The sequence below is a fragment of the Thunnus maccoyii genome, chromosome 23 (assembly GCF_910596095.1).
Source record: "Thunnus maccoyii chromosome 23, fThuMac1.1, whole genome shotgun sequence".
NCBI lineage: Eukaryota > Metazoa > Chordata > Actinopteri > Scombriformes > Scombridae > Thunnus > Thunnus maccoyii.
In genome coordinates, this window is record NC_056555.1 from 13,243,813 (window position 1) to 13,264,015 (window position 20,203).

Consider the following 20,203-nt stretch of genomic DNA (forward strand, 5'->3'; position numbering starts at 1 on the left):
AGCTCCGATGGTCAAACTACACTGGTCTCCTGATCCCTTCCCTGGAGAAATTACAGTAATACACACAAACACATGCTCAAACATGCACAAACAGATTTACAAGCATAAAGAGAGGCATGTGCATTCTCACAGACACAAACCCACACACATTTTTGCTCCCTGCCTGACTCTTTACATACACACACACACACATTGTAAAACTGCAATCATATTATATTAGAAAAGAGATAGTAAAAAATCTGCAACTACAAACTTAAACTAAGAGAGAGACACACACACACCTACAATGTAGATCAGAGCAACTTTCACACGTTCATCAGGGGATGAAGTGGTGCAAGTCTCGGCTGGTCTGGCCTGATTTACTGCTCGTCTCTGAATTGATTCATCCGGCCTATAAATCCCCAGGAAGCCTTGTACTGTGTCAGGTCAGAAAACACACACACACAGACACACTGGTGCACACAAAGGTGTAAAAGCATGAAGATTCTTCTTCACAATATATCCCAACATTGGTGGTTTTGTTAAATTCAGTTAATTGCTTGTGCGTGCATGTTGACTTTTAATCTTTACCAGTGTCTTCATGTTCCTTAATCCATCTTTTTTTCATCCCATCCTCCCTTCTTTCCTTCCTTTGCTCTCTCTCTTTCTCTCTCTCTGTCTCTCTGTCATAAATGCAGAGTTGTGATGTTTAATTCAGACACAAATAATGTATTTTCTCAAGGATGAATTATTCACAGGTTGGTTATCAGCACAAAGTTCTCCTTCTTCTCTTCTTCTCTCTATATCTGTCCATTTCTTTTGCCAAATCCCACACATACAAATACTATAGAGTTACCGCTATAGATACCAGTCAAATTTATTTATTTGTTATCCTTTCATCTTCTCAAAGTTGATCTCTTGCTGGCCCTGAGAAGCAGTGAGAAATACCTGAAAACTCAAAGGATGAAATTTCTCACAACCAATGTGACATTAATACCTAAAATTGGACTTAAATGTCTTCGCTTATTTAAAAAATCTTTGATGTGGGAGTGCAGCACATTCAGTCACTGATGAGTCATGAGTCATGAGTTTGTCTTAATGCAGTTTGTCTTGATGCAGTTTGCATTTCACTCAATATTACAGATATTTCACTTATAGTGTCCGAGAAATGCCATTGCCTTGTAAATATTTTTTATTCACACTTGTCTCTGTCTTAAGCACTGGTCTTGCAGTTTGATTTTCACCAAAGTCCAGTTATGTTTTTAGTCTTCTACCTGTGTGAAGTAAACAAAATAGAAGAAGTTCAAGGCAGTTCCCAAAAAGAACTCAACACTCTCCAAAAGACTATATCTGTTTGATATTGGCAGGAGATCTGACACTGAAAGGAGAGGACTTGAAACAGTTATCACCATTTAAGGGTCTGATTGGCAGTAACAATGGAGAAAAGCTATTGGATCAGAGTCAAGATGCCAAAGATCGTCACAGATAATCCTCCGACACAAATCATGAGAAAAGTATAAGGCTGAGGAAGGTTGGGAAGAAGACAGTGTCTTATTTTGATGAATAAAAGTATGACATGGACATCTTAAACTGCTCTCACATACAGCACAGGCAGAAGTAAATGATTCGTATTTATGAATTAGAGCCCATATTATTTTACCGCTGATACAGCTGGGTGACAAATTAAAGGAAAAACCTGAACAAATGATTGGAGAAACATAACGAATGCAGATGCTTCCACACAGGCGCAGTGCATGGTACAATTAAGCAATTAACATCCAATCATGCTCTGTGGCTTGTATAAAAATGCTGAGCAGGCTCAGTTGATTCTGATTTTGTATCAAGATGACAAGAGGAAAAGATCTAAGTGACTTTGAAAGAGGGTTCATTTTTGGGGCACGGATGGCAGGAGCTTTAGTCACTGAGACTGCTCAACTTGCTCGTGTTTCAATAGGAACAGTGACTAAAGTGACTGCATTTAGATCTATGGGAAAGACATTAGTAAATAGGGACAGAAATTGTGGTCGACAGCTCACATTTGATGACCATGATTCTCATGCATTAATACAATATGTGAGGAAAAACAGAAGAGCGACAAGGTGACTGAGAATATCAACGTAGGACGTGATCAGACTGTGTCAGCAAGAACAGTCCGTCGACAATTACATAGAGAGAGATATTATAGCAGGGTTGCAGTGCATAAACCCCTCATTACAAAGATGAATGCACACTTGAGAATTCAGTGGTGCAAAAACCATAGGCACTGGTCTACGGAGATGTGGAAAAAGTGATCAGTCAGTCAGATGAATCATCTTTCACCGTATTCTCGACAAGTGGGTCAGTGCATGTGAGGCGTACACCAAGAGAACAGTACAGGCCTGAATGCTTGACCCCTACAGTGAGGGGATCTGGTGGCTCTGTTATGCTTTGGGGGGCATTTTGCTGGCATGGTTTGGGTCCACTTGTCCCCTTAGAGGGAAGGGTCACTGCAAATCAATACAAAGTTGTTCTGAGTGATCACCTTTATCCTATGATGAACCATTTCTATCCTGATGGGAGTGGTCTCTTCCACGATGACAATGCCCCAATTCACAGGGCACGAGGGGTCACTGAATAGTTTGATGAGTATGAAAATTATGTGAATCATATGCTGTGGCCTTCGCAATCACCAGATCTCAACCCAATTAAACACCTAAGGGAGATTTTGGACCGACGTGTTAGACAACACTCTCCACCACCATCATCAAAACACCAAATGAGGGAATATCTTTTGGAAGAATGGTGTTCATCCCTCCAGAAGAGTTCAGAGACATGTAGAATCAATGCTGAGGCTCACTGAAGCTGTCAGGCGACACATGGTGACCCAACACCTTACTAAGACACTTTATGTGGGTTTTTCCTTTAATTTAGGACCACAAATAGATGGTTTCCTTTTTCTGTCACACATATAAATAAAATGGATTTCCTTGAGTGAAGCTTGAGGGTATAAGATAGCTAACACTCAAATACCAGATTGAAAACTTATTGATTAGTAGTGGTCTTGGGATTTAAAACTATGTTTGGTCTTTAACCTGATTTAAACTCTGTTCATGACACATGTATTTCAACATCAAAAACCTCCCTGGTGCAATTTCTAAGATTGAAAATTAGCTGTTTTCCACCTTCATGGCTCCCTGCACAAACACAGACAAACCGAGAGATAGAGTAAAACCCGGCCGGATAAACACACACACACACACACACACACACACACACACACACACACACACACACACACACACACACAAAACACCTACTCACACACAACAATATGCAGCCTATTCATGCCAACAGATGACAGAGTGCATTGAGAAAATGCCAAAATGCTGACTACTGAGGGAGAGAGAGCACACGGCTGAAAAATCTCCTATGTCAGACTGCAGAGCTGGCAGAAAAGAAAAGCATTGTTGAGGGCACACACACACACACACACACACACACACACACACACACACCTAGGCAGCCTGTGTGGTGCAAAAACTGGAGCAAGGCGGCAGGGCATAACACACGCACATATGTACGCACACACACAGCCTGTGAGGCATTGTGGCGAGACGGAAGCATGACGAGCTTTCAGAGAGAGGGAAGAGAAAGTGAAAGAAAAGGAAGAAAGAGAAAGGAGAACGAAACAGAGGTAGAGATAGATGAAGAAGGATAAAAGAAAGAGAGGGAAGGAGGCTCCTGGCAATGACTTCTTGTCATCTCTCTTTGTATGTATTCCCATTTTCTTTATTTCACTAATACTTCACCATTCATTGTCAATGTCATCTGAGACCTCAACTTCTCTTCAGCTAATTTCTTAATGAATAAAGGGAAAATGTGGGATAGAAGAGAGTGAGAAATGAGATTTGAAGAGGTGACGGATGGAGACTCAAGGCCAACAAAGACTTTAAATTCTGCAAGCAGCTAGATGAGAAAGAGCTTCATCAGCGTGAGGTGAACTTCTGAAAGCCGAAGAACTGGATTATAAAGTTATTGTCACAACACTATTTCACCGTTTGCTTACCTTGTCTGTTATGATTATTTTCTCATTGTATGTGATGTCGACGGTCCCGATTCCAGTTGTAAGCATTAAACATGTTTAAAACAATCTTAATAAGAACAAAGGGCAGGTGATTCGAATCATTAGACACAACACACTGTATGATTTTATCTGCCGACTGTCAACACCAAATGTGCAAGAGCGAAATGCATTTGTTCAGTTCAGACATGATGGCTAATACATATTTAAAATCGTCTGCATAATGGTTGTGTGTTTTGCTGTTAACACTCTGGTAGGATTAAATAAAATCTGATGGTGTATCACAGCTATTATGACAGCTTCTATTTCTATGTCCTGCTCTCTGCTCCCTCAAAAGTAAGAACTGTCAAAACGATTAAAAAGTGAATCAAAGTTGAACTCACAAACTTACATTTAAATGTTCTGATTTCGAAAGAAATTTGCTTTGTTTTTAATGCTGGTGTGACCAGGATCTATGACAGAGAACAGGAGGCATGAGCGGGCTGAAAATAATGAAAAAACAGGGAGAGAGAGAGCGGAGCAGACACAGGCTGCATTCAGAACCGCCCACTACATATTACCAATGAACGCAGTATGCAGTCTGTAGTACAGACTGCATACTGCTTTTCATAGTAGTATGCGATGTGAAAATGTTGAATGTTCAATTTCATTTGCAGTGTGCCAGGCCAGGCTTAGCCGGTTTCTGGGTTTGGAAAATAGAAGTAAACAATAGTACGGCTAATGGCAACAGCTGAGATGACTAACTAGTCTCACTCGGCCAGCAGCTCCTCACATCTTCAAAAACATCAGAGCAAATTTCCAAACAGGCGTTATTTGGATAAACTGACCACATATTGGGAATCTAAATGGACACTTTCTCATCTGAAAAAATATTAAAACTTAATAAAGTGACATATTAACAGTCCTAGAGCGACTTTAGCCTGACTCTAAATCTACATTGTGTTGCTGTCTGCCATTTAAAAAATGACTAGTTGTTGTGACTGTTCCAGTTGCATTGTGGGACATGGTTGGCAAGGTAGACTAGTTGAATAAATACTGGAGATTTCTTCTGAATCAGTACGACATCTGGGTATTTTTGGCATACTACAGATTTTGCCTTTGTTTGCATACTACATGCTACATTTTGGCCAAATCAGTATGTACTGTTAGTATAGTCGACTGTGTTTCAGCACTGCACAGGTGAAGCACCGGTGAAGGAAGGAAACACCTGAAGGAACATAAAAGATTCATCACTTGCACTGTACAGTAAACACACACACACACACACAAACACACAAAGGCTCTAACGTAGGGCATTGTTACTGTCTGCTTTCTCTTTCATATGAGTGGTGTGTGCGTGGACACATACATTTCCATGTGTGTGTGCTTGTGTGTATGACATAGAGAGAATCTACAGAGTGATGGTAATATCCATTCAGGAAGGTGTCAGCTTTGGGGTGTGTGTGTGTATGTGTGTGAGGGGGGGGGGGGGGGGGGGGGGGGGGGGGGCACGTGTTGACACACGCCTACGTAACCTTGGCAACCAGCAATCGCCGCAGGTGCAGATGAAGCACGTTGTCGAGGCGAGCAATTATCCAGTTAGAGCCCTCCCCTGAATCATCAAATACAGAAACATAAAGTCACACAAACACATGCACAAGCTTTTTACAATAAGAGACACATACATCAGCCACATTACGGGTCACATGATGGGTAAAATCTTTGGAGGCACTTTGGGGACGTGACACACACACACACACACACATACATACACACACAAACGCCAAATATCACTCCAGGCATCATGTTCTCTCCATCTAGCTCTTCTTTTTTCCATGTAGCCCATTTTTCTAATCTCCATTTTCATATTCAGGAAACAGCATGTGGCTGCCCCTTCTTTCTTTCTCTCCACTTCCACTGATACATCCTCTAAAAATACTCTTCCTCCCTTTTTTCTCTGACCTGTTCCTTATTTCGCCCCTCTCGCTTTTCCTCTCCTCTGCTCTCCTCTCCTTTCCTTCATCCATCCATCCCTCTCTTTCTCCTCTCTCGCTCAGTATGAGTGCTAGCTAAGGCCCAGCGGGTTTTCTAAGAGAGGTATGACACACCACAGCAGCGCACACACACACACACACACACACACACACACACACACACACAGATGTGATATGAGGCAGACAGAGGGAGACAGAAAAACAGAAAAATGCATGCTGAGCAAGTGCACTTGCACACACACAGGCAGGTCATGCAGAGAGAGACTCAGCTACTGCTGCTGAAGAGAGGGGCCTGTGGCATATAGACCCGCCTCCCTTTATTTTCACCTCCTCCCTTTTCTTTTCTATTTATTTCTTTCTCTTTTACCTCACCCTTCTTTGTCATATCTCACTTGTTTGTCACGATCTCGCTCTACAGACAAAATAGAAAAGAGTACAGTCTGCTGGCAGGGAGTAACAGCCTAAGAACACACACACACACACACACACACACACACACACACACACACACACACACACACGGTATTAAAAAGTTTGCTAATAACCTCCTACACAGCGCAGTCTGGCTGGCGGATTTAAACCCACATTGCCTGGGTTTTATATTCCGTCTTGAAGCTAACAAACATAAAATTTGTAAAGACAACTGCTCCAGGGCCAACTATCAGCCACAATGCACAGTTTAACAGAGCATTTGGGTGAGGCAAATCACATTATGGTTTATGACCACAGTAGCAAACTACTTTTTGTCTGCACCCCTGGTAAATCCCAGGAAGTTTGTCTAGCAAACTGACCGGCCACAGCCACAATTTGGCCACGTTTAGCTGGGAGTCGGTGTTAATCTCCAACCCTGTTTATAACTCAAGGTGTTTGCACTATCATTATAAAGCTTGGTATTCATGTCAGGATCTCTATTTTGAAAATGCATGACACACTGTGCGCCCGAGTACCAAGGACGTAGGTGTTGGCAGCCACAGGGGACAGTGCAGTTAACTGCTTTGTTTTGCCCTTGATGAAGTTACAGGATATAAGTTAAAAGCAGGGAAGGATATTAATGTTTGTCACCACACAAATTTGGTCGATTTTAAGTGCTTTGCATTTATAAATCCAATAATTTTAAGCTTTAATGTAGCCTAAAATGTTCACATCAATGTCTACAGCAAATACTGCAATGCTATTGACAACAATAACTTTCTCTATAGCGCATTTGGAGACATGAAATAACACTGTAAAGTAACAGTATCACTTTACTGATGACCTGTAATACAAATCATGCAATATCAAGAATCTATGAATAGGCCATTATATGTTCTAATACCTATAATTTATATAGTGCTTGAGTTGTAGATAAACAATAGCTTCTAAGAGCTTGTGAGAACTGGAATAAAGACACAAAAATAAATATGAATATCGAAATCAACCACACATTGCTCCATTATTTTCTTCTGGTCAATGTTTCTGTAGAGCAAAAACACATTTTGTGTTTAAGCTTTGTCAAAATTTGGAGGTTTAGAGTGGTGATGACCATGTCTCCTCCAGCTATAGAGCGATATTGTGATATTACAGAGTTTGTGCTATTGGCTTCAACATTTTATGGGTTTATATTGCAAATCTAGAATATTTTTTCTTCTGATCATCATTATTAATATATTTTTCTTGTGATAATGGATATTGTATTCAGCATTTATGCCAATAACGTGTCCTCAGCATTTATGCCAATAACGTTTATTTTATTGGAAAAGGAGAGAAAAGACTCTGTGTGACCTGTCCACCAGTTTGAGCCCAAAATGAGTGAGATGTATAGGAAGATGGTGAGAAAGAGAGGATTAGAAAAAGACAGATAGAAGTGGGGATGAGGCCTGGTGATATGAGGTAGAGAATGGGGAAGCTTTGGATGAACTTTTAGGATGCATTTCTGAACAAAATTTGATTTTCATCCTTGTTTATTTCAATGTAGTCAAATGAGAAAGGAATCACTTTACACATACTTTGGACAGGAGGAAATATTACAGCGACCAATAACTTTTTTTTTTAATATAGATTTGTACTAAATTAAACAGACTTGGAAAAAAAATCCAAACCTATCCTTTAAGGGGAAGGAGAACAGAGAAGTGGAAGAGGAGAGCTGTTGTGCACGGCTGCTTCTTCCCATGTAAAAACGTCTGTTTGTGCAGCTCCTCTCCCTCTCTCTTATCCTCACCTGATCACTGTTGCCTCTCTCCTCCTATATCGCTCGTTTTCACTCTCGCCTCTATGTTTCTCATCAGCTCTTCCTCCCTCTCTCTCTCTCTCTCTCTCTCTCTCTCTCTCTCTCTCTCTCTCCTTTGCTCTTTCTCAACCACTCCGCCACACTCCACTGGCTTCAGCAAACGGCTCCCCTGTCATATTATCTCACACACACACACACACACCGCACACACTCAAACACACACACACACACACACATATATATAGAGAAGCCTACAGAGATAACGCATATAAAAAATATACTGTTTACGCGCAAAGACCACATATACACAGACGTGTTCTTCTATCTGTGCACATGCACAACAAAACACAGAGACACACACACACACACACACATAGACCGAGGCTACTCTGGGGGTGAGAGATGCCCTCTGCAGGGGATGAAAGTTGGTCAAGAGTAAAAAAGATACACTGTTCTCTCTACCTTTGATACCATATTTGATCATTTTCATGGATTCATGCAACATATCTGCTGCTAGAAAATATTTGTCTGAATATACACTCATATACTCGCAGTTGAGACTAAAATTAATCTTCGATCACAAGCGATACCAGATGTAAGACAACAGCTTCAAAGTGATTATTTTGGTTCTTTATGAAAGACACATGAGAGAAATCTTTACGCTTTACAGATAATTTTATCACTGCAGTCATTTAAGGACACTCCACCCTCTTATAAAACTATATATCCACTGCTTGTATACTTGCACATACAGTGTAACAACACAGATGTAACACAGGGACACATTTTTTAATACTTCTCAAATTAAACTGTGGCATATAGTCATTATTATAACGTATGTGTGTGTGTATGTTTGTGTGTGTGTGCTCTCTGTCTTGAGGCTTTGGCAACAGCGTACCAAGCCAATAAAGAAGGCTAAAATTAATTAAGAAAGACTTTTACTTTATTTGTTGTACATTAACATTATTATGAGTATTTTATGAGTGTTATGTTTTATTACACATTTACAGCTAGTTAATCCTCTCAATATTGGGACTGATGAAATGTTGATTGATAGTCTCTGGAAATGTACATTTATTTAATGGTTTGGCAGTAATACATTTATTTTCTGGTTTGGCAATGATAAAGTAAGTGAAAGAGGAGAGAGGGAGAGAGGCTGTTGACACCAGACAAAGAACACTATGTGGCCGTTTTGGAAACGCTCTACCAGCAATTCCAAAACAACAATAACAACAACAAAATCGCAATAAAAAAATACTAAACGTTCATTGCCAAGTTAGAAGACTGAAAGGGGCTTCTCTAGTTGACTTTCCTGTGTTTCCTGTGTGGTCCGCTCAAAGGGTTAAAGCCCAAAGTGAACTGAATTGTAAGAAGTTGGTTTCCAAGGGAAACTGTTCGCACCGTTCCAGCTGAGGCGGAACAAACCAACTGCCTGACACGGAGGGGGTAGGGGTGATTCGATAAAACTACGGATTAATTCCGCACAATTTCGCCTATAAATTATTTACCTACAAATTCCTATTACTTAGAACATCTTTACAACACGCATATAGTCGTTGTTTGATGTTATATCCGTTTTTAACATTTGAAATGTATCTTCAACTACTTGCCGCCACCCCTCCCGAGCGAGCAGAGTGCCGGGGTCCCTGCCAAGTCGGTTTGAAAAGAGCAGACAAAGGCTTTGAGCCCAGGACGCCCCTCTCTCTCCCTCACTCTGCTTTCAAAGCCAACCTAGGTCTATCTTTACCGCTTTTCTATCATGGAAATGTTTTTTAATGGGTGGCGCTAAGAGTGTCGGTCTTATTTTTACTTTCATATACTGAAATGTACGACCGTCTGGATCCCCGCTCGGCCGAGAGAGGAAGGCTTTTTGTAGGTATAATACAAGGAAGCGTCGTCTGAGAGAGGGAGAGAGAGGGGGAAGGATTGACGCTTTTTCCTCCTCTCCTCCTCCTTCTTCCTTTCGCCCCCCTCTCCTCCTCCTTTTGGCGGAGAGAGGGGTTGAGGCAGGAATAAACGCTTTTTTTGGTGTTTTTCTTTTTCTTTTTCTTTTTTTTTTAAATGCATTTGAATCCTACTGCGCAACCAGACCGGATCACGTGGGATTGGAGAGAGTTGGATCGATTTTGCACAGTTCAATGTGAGAAAAAGAGAGAGAAACAAACAACTCCTATTTCTTTTTTACTTCTGTGGATAACTGGGACTGTTGATACTTTTGCATAATTGAAAGAGAAGGGGGTGTTTGAGTGGGTTCTCTTTTTCAGCCTTGGGGGTGTGGAGTATTAATTCTTATATGCCTGGGTTTTGAAAAACAATGGAGACGCACATTTCGTGCCTCTTCCCGGAAATTTTGGCCATGATTTTCAGCTATCTGGACGTGAGGGACAAAGGCAGGGTAGCCCAAGTGTGTATCGCTTGGAGGGACGCATCCTACCACAAGTCAGTGTGGAGGGGGGTGGAGGCCAAGCTGCACCTCCGCCGGGCCAATCCCTCCCTGTTCCCCAGCCTCCAGGCCAGGGGCATCCGGAGGGTCCAGATCCTCTCCCTGCGCCGCAGCCTGAGCTATGTGATCCAAGGAATGCCTAACATCGAGTCCCTCAACCTTTCCGGCTGCTACAACCTCACAGATAACGGGCTGGGCCATGCATTTGTGCAGGAGATCCCATCACTGAGGGTTTTGAACCTGAGTCTGTGCAAGCAGATCACAGACTCCAGTCTTGGCAGGATAGCCCAGTATCTGAAGAACCTGGAGGTGCTGGAGCTTGGTGGCTGCAGCAACATCACCAACACTGGGCTACTGTTGATAGCCTGGGGCCTCCACAGGCTCAAGAGTCTAAATTTGAGGTCCTGCAGGCATGTGTCAGACGTGGGGATTGGACATTTGGCGGGCATGACCCGCAGCGCAGCAGAGGGTTGCTTGAACCTGGAGTACCTGACTCTCCAGGACTGTCAGAAACTGACGGACCTGTCACTCAAACACATTTCCAAGGGGCTGACCAAGCTTCGGGTACTGAACCTGAGCTTCTGTGGGGGGATCTCAGACGCGGGGATGATTCACCTTTCCCACATGGCCTCCCTGTGGAGCCTCAACCTGCGCTCCTGTGACAACATCAGCGACACAGGGACCATGCACCTTGCCATGGGCACCCTAAGGCTCTCCGGGCTTGACGTTTCCTTCTGCGACAAGATAGGGGACCAGACCCTGGCGTACATTGCCCAGGGGCTGTACCAGCTCAAGTCCCTGTCCCTGTGCTCGTGCCACATCTCTGACGACGGGATAAACCGGATGGTGAGGCAGATGCACGAGCTGAGGACTCTGAACATTGGACAGTGTGTACGCATCACGGACAAAGGGCTGGAGCTCATAGCTGACCACCTGACCCAGCTGGCGGGCATTGACCTGTATGGATGTACCAAGATCACCAAGAGGGGACTGGAGAGGATCACACAGCTCCCCTGCCTTAAAGTGTTGAACCTGGGACTCTGGCAGATGACAGAGAGTGAGAAAGTGAGGTGATTGGAAATGCTTTTTTTTTGGTTTGTGTTTTGTTTTGTTCTTTTTGTTTTTGGGGACAGAGTTGGGGCATGAGGAGCTGGAGGAGGGGGGTTGGATGGGCGGGGAAATGTCTTTTCTTATTTAAAAAGAGAGAAAACCTCCCTTTTCCCTCCTGTGTGGTTCTGTAAGGTGTGCTTCTCCCATGTGACCAGAATTTTATGGGTTTTTTTTTGTTTTTTTTTAATGTTTCTTTCTGTTGGCCTTGCAGGATTTAAAGTAGTGTTTGATATGACTTAATATTCTGCCTGATAGGAAGCAATTAAAACTTACTTTTGTTATGAGCTCATGAAAATCCCTGTTAACAATTGTTTAGATCTCTTATTGAGTTTTAATATAAATTCTAACATTGGACTGGAGTAGCTGCAATGCAAATCAGCTTGTTTCACACATTAAAAAAGAAAAAAATCAAGTGTCATTTTCTTGACACCAGTAGAATAATCTGCTTAATTTACTGACACCTGCTTCCAGAAAATTCTTGAAAGTGAAACTTGCATCCATACAAACCGGCAGATTTTTCATTTTGAGCAAAGTGAGGTTTTAAAACTTGAGACTTTCTTTTTTTTTTTTTTTTTTTTTTTTTTTTTGACAGTGAGTCAGGATTTGAGACATTTTACGACTAATCTCCGCTACAGCCATCACGCCTAAAAAACCATTTGGCTACCTCGTATGTGGTTGTTTTCAAAGGGTGTACACTGTTTTAAAAAAAAAAAGAAAAAAAAAAAGAAGAAGAAGAAGGAGAAGAAGGAAAGCGAGAATGAGAGACTGGGAGAAAATGTGCCTAGAGGGACTGTGTCTGCCCCCTCCCCCCATCCCCACCCTTCCCTCCCCTCCTTCCATGAGCAGAGCTGGAGAAAGGAGACCAGGACACAATCTAACTACCTTTGTTAATTTTCCCCCCATAAACAGCAACAATTTCCCAGAGAGAGAGAAAGAGAGAGAAAGCTGTAAAATCTATTCAGATTACAAGAGAACGACGCTTTATGCAAAAACAAAACAAAAAAAAAAACTCTGCTTGTGTGCAAGAGCTTTTTAAATTGTTTGTTTCCTTTATTTTTTAGGGATAAAGTCCAACTTTAACGCCCTTTAGAGACGTGTTGTATTCAAGCTTTGACCAATATAAAGGAGACAAGATTCTCAGCTTACCCTTAGAAGAAATACCTGGAGTATCCTATAATAATAATAATAATAATGATAATAATAATAATGATAACAGTGATAATGCAATAGTGATAATGCGAGATAACACATAACCAAAACGCATGATCAGGCTGTTTTTTTAACACAATATATATAAACTTGTGAGTATATTATAGGAATACTAAGCTTTAGGTGTTTTTTTTTTTTTTAGGGGATGCTGGTGGAAATAAATGTCAGCGAATGTCGTTCAGAGTGTCGTACTTCAAATTGAAGTGATTTCTCTTTATAGATATCTTATACCCTTTATTGATTGAAACGAATCAGGGTTTTTATTTTCCCACGTTAATGCCAACACAGGTCGCATTCATATTCATGTTGCTCTCACCGGTGTAGAGAGGAGGGTAGAGATATCTGTTGTTTTTTTTTTTGTTGTTGTTGTTGTTGTTGTTTTTTTTTCTCCATCTCTCCCTCCTTCTCTTTGAATAAAAATGCCCCGAGTCCATTTTGGAGACATATGCTTAGAATAAGGAGCAATCGATTATATTCTCTCTCTCCGTCTCGGGTTACAAAACGGAATGCGTCTCTCTTTCTCTCTCCACATCTCTCTCTCTCTCTCTCTCTCTCTTTCACACACACACACACACACACTCTTATACACACACACATGCACACGCGCGTGCGCACACGGAGGCCTGTGTGCGCGCGCTTTAATGTAATGCAATGACCTGCTAGAAAAATTAATATACGGATGTGCGTCCTGCTGAAAAAGCTGTGTGTGTTTGAAAATAAAAAAGATGTACTGTATATTATGTGTTTGTAAAGAAAAAAAAATGCAGAATCCCAAAATTAAATTGTTTTATATTCTTACGGTTAAAACAATTAAAGATATTTATATAATGAACGAAAAGAGCGGTGTGGACTACTTTTGTGTAAGTGTGGCACTTCATTGTTGTCACTGTGCTGTCTTGTTTGTTTTGTTTTTTTTTGTGAAAATATCAGTTTCAAAAGGGTAATTTGACTCCCACAGGACTGTTATGTTCTTGTCCTACAATGATAGCGTCCATATTCAGGTGCATTTATTACAATATTTATTTGAATGTACTGCTCCTAATAACCACCCACACATCCCTTGAGTATTGTCCCTGATCAGTCCAGTGTTGCTTCTCAAAAGGGCTGAAGAAAGAAAAAATCTGTTGTGTTGTTTTATTATTTACGAGGAGATTCAAAATGGATGCTTGCCGTCTTGATTTGGCTGCAATGCCTGTGTAATTAATTATCACCAAGGCGTTTATTATAGGAAGCTGTTCTACCCTGCTGATTTTTTTAATCATCATCTGTTTGTTTGTTTTTTTGGGGTTTTTTTTTTTCTCGTCCCTAAATGCAACATAAAAGGTGTTCAGCTCAACTGGGAGGGCAGTTGAGTTTCACATTCAGTCTCAAGGTTTCAAAGCAGAGTATTTGGTGGATTTCATGGTTTAAATGGAAGGTTTTTGGGGTATTAGTTTTGGTTATTTTTGCAGTGTTTCATTTCACATGTGGCAGGACTGCGTCTGTGTGGCTGCATGTGCGGAGTAATGAGATCTAAAGTTGGCTAGAGCAGATTTCCCTCTTTCTGCTTTCCATCAGGACGTGTCCTGTGTGTGAAGTGACACATCACACACACACACACACATACACACACACAGAGAGAGAGAGAGAGAGAGAGAGAGAGAGGGTTGCCAGGCCAGTCAGTAGCCATTGTCTGTCTTTAGAAGTTAGGAAGGCAGGTTTTGGTGGGGGATTTTTTTTTTCTTCTTTTCCTCTCTTTCTCCTCCTCTTGTTCAGTCACGCATACCAGATCCTAGACCAGGCAGGAGACCCCCCCCAACTCTCCTTGCCCCCCCCCCCCCCCCCCCCCCCCCCCCCCCCACCGACCACCCACACACACACACACACACACACACTTCTTTTTAACATTCCACACCATCATTCAAAGCATTTAAGCATTCTCTCTCTCTCCTGACTCTCTGTCCATGGGGATTTGGGGATAAAGGCCTGCAGAGGGATTGTTGACCACAGGACAGAGAGGGCCAGAAAGAAAGAGACGGAGAGAGAGAGAGAGAGAGAGAGCGAGAGAGAATGTCAGTGTGGCCTTTGGTCTTGTGCAATAACACTGCAATGAGTGCATACTGAGATATGACAGCAGCTGAGATATGACATTTTGTGCTGCTTTGTCCCAGAGACATCTAAAAACATGTCTATAAGCCAAAGAGAGAATAACAAATCTAACTTTTTTAACAGTTAAAAAGTTAACAACTGCGCTATCAGCTATATTTGCTTCGTGTTATATGTGTTGTGCCTTATAATTGTTGGTTTGGTAGGATCCTGAATGTTGCAGCAGGACACTGGCAACAAAAGAAATAGATGTAAACTCTAGATGTTACAAGAGGAAAGCGATGTGACACTGGAATAAATGAAGTATTGCCAAATGAAAAGGGAGGTGGGAGGCGTACAACATAGCCGATTGTGTCTTTATCATTTGACATTTGGGTCTGCGGACCTTTCTCAAAAGATACAGGAGGCTTTGCCATGGCAAGGTCATATCATGCGTGTCTGCAGAAAGGTCCGCAGGCTGAAATGTAAACTGACAAAGATACAATCAGCTGCATTCAAATGATAATGTGATACTTTATTAATCCCCATTGGGAAAATCTCTTTTTGTCTGCCACCCTCCATGGGGAGGTCAGAGGTCAGGCTCAGCTCCAGAACCTCGCTGCTGGAGCTACTGGGGATTCTGTGTCTTGCTCAAGGACACATCAGCAGTATGGAGGATTGTCATGTTTTTACATCAGGTCACCCTGCCTGCCTGCCTGCCTGTCTTCCCTCTCTTTTTCTTTGTGAGTCCTTGGTGGTGGTGGTGGTGGTGGAGGCCATCTGTGAAGCACCGGTTGCTCCGATATCAAAAACTCTTTTTTTTTTTTTTCCGATTAAACAATTCCCCCCGAACAATCTGTGAGGGGAATACAAACTCGTCCATTATTGTATAAGTTTCAGTCTCAATTTGCATTTTGAATAGAGAGAGCTGAGTGTGAATTAAGCTCTGGAGTTTCACTGCTGGGTGTTCTGCATTACATTGTTACAGTGCATGATATATCGCTCTATTGTATACAGAACAAGTTTTACAGTGTATGAAAAGAATTGTGAACTAAGTACTGAACATGCTACCAATCTTTTATCGGCAAGGAGATAAATATATTTCCCAAAACACTTGGCCTCTCCATGTTTGGATTAATCTTCTGTGCAGGTCACTAGTTTGACAGAGACACAAAGGCTGCGTTCACACTTGTGAGCCATGCATGAAAAAAAAAACAGCCCTCTCATTTACTTGAATGAAGCCGGTCATTGACGCAGTGGGGCTACCAACGCAGAGAGCTCCGGCAAAACAGCGCAGGGTTGTCTGTTGAACAAGAAAAGTTGAACCAGGCTCAACTTTTGCTGCAATTGCGACCTGACGTCAAGGTGCTCTGCTGGCCAATCACATGCATGAAAGTGGCCATTACTGGTGGATTACTTACATCGTATTTCTACTTTGCGATGACAGATAAAATAGTTGCTGCCGTGATAACTTTACAGAGTTGTAACATCCTGTCTGTGAGTATTACACAGCATTTTTCACTGTCTTGGTGCCTGATAATCCTTTAAACGTATTAATAAGTTACTACAAATTGACTTCCTGGATCATATTTCATCTCATTGGTACCTTAAACAACGCAGCCAGTACTGTTATACTGCGGGGCTGTTTTCGGTCTGAATCCCCACCAACACTGCCAGGTTTGGAGGTTCCTTTTTTTTCCAATGTAACTCGCAGGTTTCAGCGCGGCAGCCATTCGCAAAATGTGTGCACTCATTGCACTGTAAGGCAGCTGGGATCAAAGCACGCACCAAATGGCTTTATGTTAGGAAATACATCTTGCTCTCAGTGTGAGTCTCTCTTTAAACTCACAGATCCTGCCTGTCTACATGATTGGCAGCTTTTAAACAAGTTAATTCAAAAGCTAGCAGGCAACCCAAAGTATACAAAGGCCCACATTTTTGCCACATATAGGTCGGCTGAAAAAACCTTTTCATACTATAAATGCTGCTTTTGCATTTGAACTTTGGTGTGTGTGGTGTGTAAGTTGTAAAAGTTGAACTGTGACTCGTCACGTTGGTAGCTGTGCTCTGAACCACATTTCCTGTTAGGGAGAGAGGAACAGCAGTGCGTGTGTGCGTGTGTGTGTGTGTGTGTGTGTGTGTGTATGTGTTTTACTGCTATCATTAAAGGAATAGTTCACCATTAAAAGGGGAACTGGGGTTCTTCACAACAAAGCAGCAGGGGTATTAGCAGCAGAGTGCTACTGCCCTCCCCCACATCTCTCTGTCTTTGGCTCCTTGTCTGTCTCTCCTGTCTGCCGCGTTGTCTGTCTTACTGGTCTGTTTTTAGGTCTCTGCCTGTCTGTTTGTCAGCTTTCATCCCCATCTTTCTTTTTCCTCTTAACTTCTTTCTTCCTCATTTTGAAGCTTTTTCTTTCACTTTTTCCCTTCCCGTGTCTTCATCTCCACCTGCCTAACTTCCCACTCTTATCTTTCGTCTTTCTCTCTTTTTTTTTTTTTTTTTACCTGGCTTGGTTTTCTCCCCCCACCCCCCACCCCCCTCCTCCCTTCTCTTTCTTTCTCTCTTCCACCTCAAACTTTATTTTCTCTCTCCCTTTCATGCCCGGTCTCCCTCTTCCCCCTCTCACCATTTCCATTTCTACCCACCACCACCACTCCTCCACCCTTCCTCCTTCCTCCTCTCTGCGGCATCTGGTGTTGAGGTGTCGCTGAGGTACAGTAGACGGCTCTTTGAAGTCCCTGGGGCCCTCGGGGGCTGTGTGTCTGCGTATGTGTGTGTGTGTCAGGAAACTTTTTTTTTTTTATCAGTAGTTCCAGTCAAGAACATTTGGCGTTGCTTTTGATTTGGGCGTCTCTAATGATGAAACGACCTTTGCTGTGTAAGTGTTCATGCATGTGTGTATGTGAGCGTATTTCCTGCTTATGTATAGCAGGGGAATTTAAATCCCTATCTAAGTTTCTGCTTTTTTGCTTCTCTCAACCAATCAAAACTGGACAACAGTTAAAGGGATAGTTCAATGTTTTCTTTTTACACACACTGAAAGTCAGTGGGACTTTATGCATTTTGTCATTATGAAATGAGTTTGATTAGATTCTATGAGCCCTTTGGGATATAAAACCACATAAAAATGTAGGATAATGACAATTAAAACAACAGAATAATCATGAAGTAATAAGAGGAACATGGTATGATCATGATGTAACTTACTGGGTTTTGGGCTGGCACAGAAAGAAGGGGGGAAGAGCAGAGGAAAGGCACCTCTGTCCTAAAGTCTGCTATAGTCAGCACCCAACCTGGAGAGAGGAGAGACAGTTTTGGCAGTAAGGCAGAGGAAGAAGAAGAGAAAATCAAGGAGAGTGGTAAAAAAAAAAAAATAGAAGAGAGAGAAAAAGGTAATTGAGGGCGAAACAGATGAGAAAAAAGTAAGGTTGGTGAGAAAGAGAGGGAGAGAGAGAGAGAGAGGAATCTGTGAGTCACTGTTTGACTGTGGGCTGCTAAAAGTCGGCTAGCCATGTTAAAATACCGTCTGGGCACACACACACACACACACACACGCACACACGCACGCACACACACACACACACACACACTCGCACACACATACAGCACCAAATGCTTCTAAAATACAGAAAAACGCCCCAAATTCAAGAATGGTTGGCACAACACACTCACATACACACACACACATATAAAAAAAAAACTTTATGCAAAAATCCTGCTGCTGCTGCTTCTCTCTCTTCTCTCATACTTCGCTGCCCAACAGACCAGCTAATTATTTTCAGTTGGACACCAGACACGCACACACCTCAGCTGCACATTCCTCAGAAAGTAATGAGCTGCTTTGCTACAAAGGTAAGAATTTAGGGGAAGGTCACAAGTAATTCTTTCCATTTCAAAAAGTCAAACTTTTGCAGCAAAAGAGGAACAGTGACATCATCCAACCCCTAAATGATTAATTACTGATGATTTTCTCTAAAAAAGATTGAAGTTGGTGGATTACAATGAGTTCTTTCTCTAGGGGAACAGTCCTGGCCATAAATGAAGATATGGTTTCAACTCCTCTGGAAACACATATGTTGATTACTGTTTTTGATTACTTGGTAAATCTTTTTGTCTATAAAATGTCAAGAAATAGTGGCACTAAGAGTTTACAGCCACAATATTGGCTCTGTAAGGCTGTGTTAGCTATCATTTTCTAAGCAGCACTAACCACAAAATATAGCTAAGGATACAGAATTACATTAGTTTTTCAGGTATTTGGTCCTAAAACAAAAGATTTGGTTAAAACCTAAATGATGCTGGTAGGTATAAAGTTAAGAGTTCACCAAAGTAATTACAGTTTATCCAGAGGAGGACATTACATGGCAATCCAACCAGTAGTTGTTGAGATATTTCAGTCTGGACCAGCTGACCGACATTGCTATCCTTAGAAAAAGACCATCACAAGCTATGACCAACAGTCCAACACCCAAAGAGATTCAATAATATAAAACAAAAAAGCAGCAAATCCACACATTTGAGAAGCCTGAACCAGTGAACGTATTTGTCCTTGAAAAATGACTGAAGTGATTAATTGCTTATCAAAATAGAATCGTTTCAGCACTACTTTGGTGTATTTTTTTTTCTTCCAAATTTCAAATAAATGGACTGTCATTCAGTTCAACCAGAAAATCATTCAGTCATTAACTCCTATGGGTGTTCAGCTGTTTATTCATTTATCGCATGCTGTTATCAGGTCATTTATTGCTGTAGGCCCTTTGCTCATTAGGTAACAATGCAGATACCATTTTATATTTCTTATGTGTTACAGTCCCAGAGATTGTCTAATGCAAGGTTTAAGAGATCCTTAGGCTTTTTCTTCAATATTTGCTCTACCTGTGTGAGCCATGTTACTCAAATCATCAATGTTATTGCATTTTATACACCTAGCATTAGCCATTCTAGGCAGTTTTGCTCGATCAATGTTAGATCCAGCAGATTGGCTGCTTCATTCACAATCAAACCATGGACGTTGTTGCTGAATATTTTATAAAAACCTCAGCAATTACAATGGGAGAGTGAGAATTATGCAGCATGTGATGTTGACTTCTGCTCCCTATTCCTGCTTCATTCGACAGTACCCAGAGGAGAAAGGCAAGGAAGAGGACGGACAGAGAGA

The 20,203-nt window shown here is 41.7% G+C and overlaps 2 protein-coding genes across 2 annotated transcripts in view; one reads left to right on the forward strand and one right to left on the reverse strand.

Annotated features, from left to right (window-relative positions):
• The window catches only part of wnt5b (wingless-type MMTV integration site family, member 5b), an 84,161-nt gene that overhangs the window by 21,668 nt on the left and 42,290 nt on the right, over nucleotides 1-20,203 (reverse strand). The window contains exon 2 of the mRNA XM_042402982.1: nucleotides 18,253-18,338. The gene's annotated coding sequence lies outside the window, so the exon portion shown is untranslated. The remainder of the gene's footprint in view (nucleotides 1-18,252; nucleotides 18,339-20,203) is intronic.
• Nucleotides 9,899-11,786, forward strand: fbxl14b (F-box and leucine-rich repeat protein 14b). The gene has a single exon (XM_042402992.1). It carries the CDS (start codon nucleotides 10,533-10,535, stop codon nucleotides 11,733-11,735), a length of 1,203 nt encoding a protein of 400 aa, XP_042258926.1. The 5' UTR covers nucleotides 9,899-10,532; the 3' UTR covers nucleotides 11,736-11,786.